Source organism: Pteropus alecto, unplaced genomic scaffold (genome assembly GCF_000325575.1).
Source record: "Pteropus alecto unplaced genomic scaffold, ASM32557v1 scaffold45, whole genome shotgun sequence".
In the NCBI taxonomy this organism is placed as follows: domain Eukaryota; kingdom Metazoa; phylum Chordata; class Mammalia; order Chiroptera; family Pteropodidae; genus Pteropus; species Pteropus alecto.
In genome coordinates, this window is record NW_006442491.1 from 30,258,799 (window position 1) to 30,264,412 (window position 5,614).

Sequence of the window (5,614 nt, forward strand, 5' to 3'; positions counted from 1 at the left end):
GGGGATCAAAAGCTCCAGTGTGCCTGTCTGTTCCTTGCAGCTGTGCATCCTCTTTGGGGACAGAGGATGCAGAAGGAAAAAGGAAAACAGCCCATGTTCTTTCTGTTCCTCCCTCTGCAATTTGCAAACGTGGCACAGAACATTCCACCTTGGTATAAAAAAAGAAAGTGGGGGAGGGGAGGTGCCCTAGGAATGGAATGCAAGAGACTCTTCGGCTTGGAGAATTTGCTTTTCCTAAAAGGAACAAAGATGGTAGAAATTTCCAGAAGGCCCGGTCTGAGTCCAGCCACTGCAATTGTCAATCTGTAACCTTTCCTCCAAGTCGATTGGTTCAAAAGCTGGAGAGAGGAACCCCATTGGGCTGCTCTGTGAGCCAGCACTGCTGTCCCTACCTCGTCCTGCTGCAATGCAGACATTTAGTTTTTTACCCCTTAGTGAAACTGGAAAATAATGCGACTTTGAAAGCAATTAACTTTTTAGAGACTCATGCTTGGTGGTGGCCACGAGACCCGAGGAAAGTGGCTAGCTTGGTCCAGGGCTGGGAACTTGCTGGGGCTGAGCATCTGAAAACAGATCTTGGCTTTGCAAACCTGTGGGAGCCATTTTAATGCAAGCTTTTAGAGGACAAATGCCTTGCCAAAGGTTTCCTTCCAGCCCAACAAACACACCATTATGCAAACGTTGAAGGCACTAAACCAGGAGTCTTCTGATTAGATATTGCTGCTTCTAGGGAGGCCTCAATATGTAATTTCCATTTACAGTCAGGAGATAAGAACAAAGAACATAGCTAAGAGTCTGGACTTACTTGTGTGGGGCAGCAGCACTGTTCAGTTTTAAGTATATAAAACATCATTAACTGCCTGAACTTTTACTCTAAGAAGCTAACCTTACACAGACTTTTAACTTAGAATTGGGTACAGTTCTTGTTATTCAAATGAGCTTTTTTCCAATTGGTGCTAAAAGGTGGGTAGCTGGACACTAAAAGATTACTGACTCCATGAAGTTGGCTTAAAACAGCAACTGAATGTATTTCCAGCATTTACAGTCATTGCTGGACTGGTCTCCAGACTGGAAATTGATGCAGCGAACTTCTAGGGAAATTATGAAGCTAACGTTAAACAAGAGTCCACTTTTTTTTTTCACTCTTAAGTTCTAACTGCAGCATTAAGAGATCAGGAGAAATGTAAAAAGTGAGAAATGGATCACAAGTAAAGGCCAGCATGCATACAGATGTGTGTGGCTCGGGCTTGGAAAAAGCCCGAATCTGTTGAGCACTGAGTCCTGAATCAAACCAAGTTTTGCTGGTGGGTGGGATTTCACACTCCATGTCCTAAAACCCCAGTACTGACACCACCACCCACACACCACACCACCACTGCTTAAGGCTCTGTGACTCTAAGAACAAGCACTTTCTTACACTTCGCACGCAGATCACCTACCCAGAGTTCTATCTAATATCCAAACAAACCCAATTAAAGGTCTCCAGGCAAGTCACAGTGAACTGTACATTTCTCCCCTGCAGGAGGGTTAACAGGAAGTGTAATCTTCAATCCTAGCTGCAGGTTCTCAGGAAAAACAGTGGATTCAAACAGTCACCTAAAATCAAGACACTATTAAAAAGCCCTTATTTGGTTCCTGCTAATGAAAAGCCCTCCACTGCTGTAGCCAAGACCCCCTGTTAAAAAGACCCCAAATGTTCGCCAAACTCTTCATACGTGGTCACAGAGGAAATGGATCGCTTTACTTACCCAACATGTTCAAGCAACCGTCTCATTTTTCCACAGTTAAGAAGAGAGAACAGGCTGGCAGATTTGGGACTTGATCAAAAAGGAAATTTTTTTAAACAGTTACATGGGATTATTAAAAACACACACAACAACAACAACACCACAACAACTGAATAGGGAATGCTGTCATGAGCCACAGACATGATTTTATTTCCTCTGCACTCTATCACACAGGAGGGCAGAAGATGATACAATGTAAAAAAAAAAGGGAAAGGGAAAAAGAAAACAGGGAAAAAAGATACATTAGTTCATTGAAAATCATGCAAGAAGAGAAAAGCTAAGGGATTCAAAAAAGAGTCCTCACAGATTTATTGCAGGATGTTGTCCAACATCTCCCCCCTCCACGCACCCCCCCCCCTCAATCCCCATCCCTACTCCAAAAACTTCCTCCAAAACCTAGAAAACACTTTCAGAAACATTTGCTGGCTGTAGGCTGGCTTGCAGAAGAACATTCTGTATCAACAGAAGTCAGGAAAAAAGGCTGAACAATGTAGTTTCAAGTGGAGAAACCCTGTGGGGAGAGAAAAGGCCATGTAGAGACACCACCACCCACCTAGGCCCCAGGAGCTGAGCGCTCTCCCTAGCACTGCTCTGCTGAGGGCTTGGTTCTGTTTAAAGCACACGTCCTCTCTGGTCAAAACTTAGTCCAGCCTTCCCAGAACCTCTTTGGAGAGGAAAACTTGCCTGCTCTGCTGTCTGCCATAAGCTCTCCTTAGAGAGGAGCCTGCTTGCTCACCTTCCATTTTCTTCCCCCAGCAGGCATGTGACACAAGAAAAAATCAGAGAGAGACAGAGAGAGAGAGAAGAGAGAGAGAGAAGAGAGAGAGAGGAGGGGAGGAGAGAAGAAAAAAAAAAAAAAAAAAAACCTTCTTTTTTGGCATACCAGGATCTAGCTTCAAACTATTCCAGAAACACCATGTCCTGGTGGAAGATACGGTGTTCCAGGCCCTTGCCAGTTTGCAAAATCAAGCTATGGCTAATGGCTACTTAGCCATGTGACCCAAGAAAGCAAAAAAAAATTCTCTCTAAACAGTTCCAAGTTAACCTAAGTGCTGTGGGGGTGAGTGTGGCACGGCCAGCCACACAGAAATCACACTGCTCGCCCACAATTCGGATGTCTCAGAGGGAGGGGGAGAAAAGATGGTTAAAAAGTCGAGCTTACCTCTGTGGATGCATTGTTAACACTGTGTAATGTCAATACTTATAAAACATGGAGGACAGGCTCCTAGTTCTCACAGAAAAAGGGTTTGGCACTTCGGCTTGATGATCTGGCCGCCTAATAAGAGCTCATCCCCGATTGGCTGGCCTGGCAAAGCGGAGTGTAAGGCCACCCGGGATTGGCTGAAACACTTCCTGAGCGATTATCTTTGTGAGGCTCTGGTGAGCAAGAGCCATCCTGTGCATAGAAAAAGACAGGCTAAGCTAGGCCTTTTGCAGCAAGAAAAACTTAGGAAAGGGGCCCCCAGACGCACTTCTCCCATACCCTGACTAGATTTCCCAGCACGGGCAAACCAGTGCAGCCAGGCTGACCTGCCCCCAGCAAAGCCTGAGGCCCAGATGCCACTGCCAAGAGAGTTTTTGGGGTGAGCTGAAAGGGCTCGCCCTCACCTGCCCCCACAGAAGCGGCTCTTTGCTAGGAAGAAGGCTGGCCTTTTTCTAGAACAATCCAGCAGCATGGTTCCCCTGGAAGGGAAAGTGAAGCCGAATAGGGGGAGCCCCAGGAAAAGAGCTAAGGGAGCAGGAGGAAAGGGGCTTGAGGCAGGCCTCAGAGGAGCTGGGGGCAAACAGACAGGACAGGCAAGCCCCAAGAAATCGCTAAGGAGCAGTCGTGGCTTCTCAGACAAGAGAGGACTCGGGCTGCTGAGGGGAGGAGGGGCACAGAGTGGTCAAGTTTGCATAGTCATTGTCCAAATGCCTCCTGGAAAAGCAGGCCAGAGAGCCATTTTCTCCCCCGCAGAGAATCTGTCCTCTTGCCCCCCTCAGCCAGTACTCAGAGGAAAACCAACATGGGTTCCTGCCTCCCTGCCAGGATGCCAAGGGCCCCCCCCTCCGTCCTTACCCTAAGAAAAGCCAAATGCACTCCTAGCAGGCCACATGCCTAGATCTACAAACTTCCCGTCCCCTCCCGCCCCCTCCCCCACCGCTGAGGCCTGCTAAACCTGTCAGTTAAACAAAAATCTGACTTCCGTATTAGTCTGCGATGCCTTCAGCTTCCTGCCTATTAACCCTCTCTCGGACTCTGGGCCTGGCTGGGAAAGACTAGGCCCTGAGATCGCAGAAAAGGCCTGTGGAAAAATACCAGCTGCAGCTCTCCCGGCAGATGCAGAAAGAGAGAGAGTGAGCCGCTGTCTCTCGCCTTTGCTTCCCAAGGAGGCGTGTACCATCTGAATCCAGGGCACAGGCAGTGCCTCTTGGTCTGAGAAGCCATTTAAACCCAGAGGGAGAAAGAAGGATGTCAAACTCAGGGAACAAGAACCCCCATTATTAGTCAGGCCTACACCCACGGCTTAGCCCTTCCTGTCACAGTCACCCCTGTATACATGGACTTGGGGAACTGGGCCCTCGGTGGGCAGACAAATCCCATGAGCTTTATAAGGATTCTTGTTTCAATTTATTTCCACAGAGAACGGCTTCTTTTCGTCCCCTAAGGCAGATGGAGCAGCTATTTCACACACAGCCTTATACTTGGCAGACCCCCTCACCCCCATCTCTGGCACTGCTCCCCAGTAAAATATTAACTAGTTTTTCAGAGCAGCTTATAATTCCACCCATTTTAGTAGTATTAGGAGGTCTTTGCCTGTTCCTCCCAAAAGCTGTCTTGGTAGTTAATCTGTACCCTGAGAAAGAAAAGACAAATGCAGAAGGATCTCAAAATGGCAATGCTTGCTTGCTTTTTTTTTTTTTTTTTTTTAAGTGTTTTATTAAAAAGATTTTTTTTTTTTTTTTTTTTTTTTTTTTAACAACAAGCTGGAACAACAGAAGCTAAATAAATACCATTCTTTAGAGGCTGGAGAAAGCTTCCAGAGGCGAGGCAGCCATATGCCAGGAGGTAAAAACTAAGACCCAATAAAGTCTCCCCTCTCCTCCTAAAATTAGGACCCGTGGGCTTTCTTGTGCCACACCCGTTGGTTCCCACAAAGGAAGCACAGAGTTGGTGGCCTGTTCTCGCTGCCCCGCCCACCCCCCACGGACAGCAGAGGCCCACTGTCTGTCAGACAGGAACAAGCCAGGAATACACACACACACACACACACACACGCACACAGTACTGCAGAGGCAGGTCCCAGGCTTTAGGAAAAGGGAGGGGACTTTGTCACCATTGTTGTATTTTAAGCTGAAGAGGCCACCTCCACTGCCAAGAGAGCCAGCACTCAGGACAACAGGCCTGGGCCTCGCCAGAAGGGAGGGGCCTCCTCTTCCTGGGGGTGGAAGCATGTACAGGAAGACCAAACGGGGGGCAAGAGGCAGAGGCCAGAGCTAATCAGACTGTGCTCTCCGTCCTCGTTGGGTGGCAGTGGCGTCCCGCCACCCTCCCATGAGGAATCCCGTTTGTCTCCCCAGGTTGTGCTTTTGAGGGAACAAACGTGACTGTGAGTTTGTGGCAGATCTTGTGTACAGCCAACTTCACGACCCGATGAGGAAATGAAATATGCCACTGGTGTCCGTGGTGGATTTTAACCCGGGATTAGAGCTTGTTGCATAAGCAGCTGCAGCATCCTCCCCCTCCCTCCCACCCTCTCTCTGATCACTTGATCACTTGAAATGTTTTCTGGGGCAAAGAGCAGGAAGCTGCAAGCTTTTTCTGGCAGCTCTGCTCTGTCTGAGGA

At 48.1% G+C, this 5,614-nt stretch overlaps 1 protein-coding gene across 18 annotated transcripts in view; it reads right to left on the reverse strand.

Moving 5' to 3' along the window:
• ZMYND8 (zinc finger MYND-type containing 8) overlaps positions 1–3,919 on the reverse strand; it is a 106,040-nt gene extending 102,121 nt beyond the window's left edge. For 6 of the 18 annotated variants that reach the window (XM_015597006.2, XM_006921893.3, XM_006921891.3 and 3 more), the window contains exons 1-2: positions 3,847–3,916; positions 2,950–3,183 (exon numbers count right to left, since the gene is read on the reverse strand). In XM_015597006.2, the coding sequence (XP_015452492.1) occupies positions 2,950–2,963 (14 nt within the window). In that variant the 5' untranslated portion in view covers positions 2,964–3,183; positions 3,847–3,916. Of the gene's footprint in view, positions 1–1,748; positions 1,818–2,471; positions 2,550–2,670; positions 2,900–2,949; positions 3,184–3,846 lie in introns of those variants that run through there. The other 12 variants (XM_025039900.1, XM_025039904.1, XM_025039902.1 and 9 more) reach the window with 9 other exon arrangements.
• Between the last annotated feature and the right edge of the window lie 1,695 nt (positions 3,920–5,614).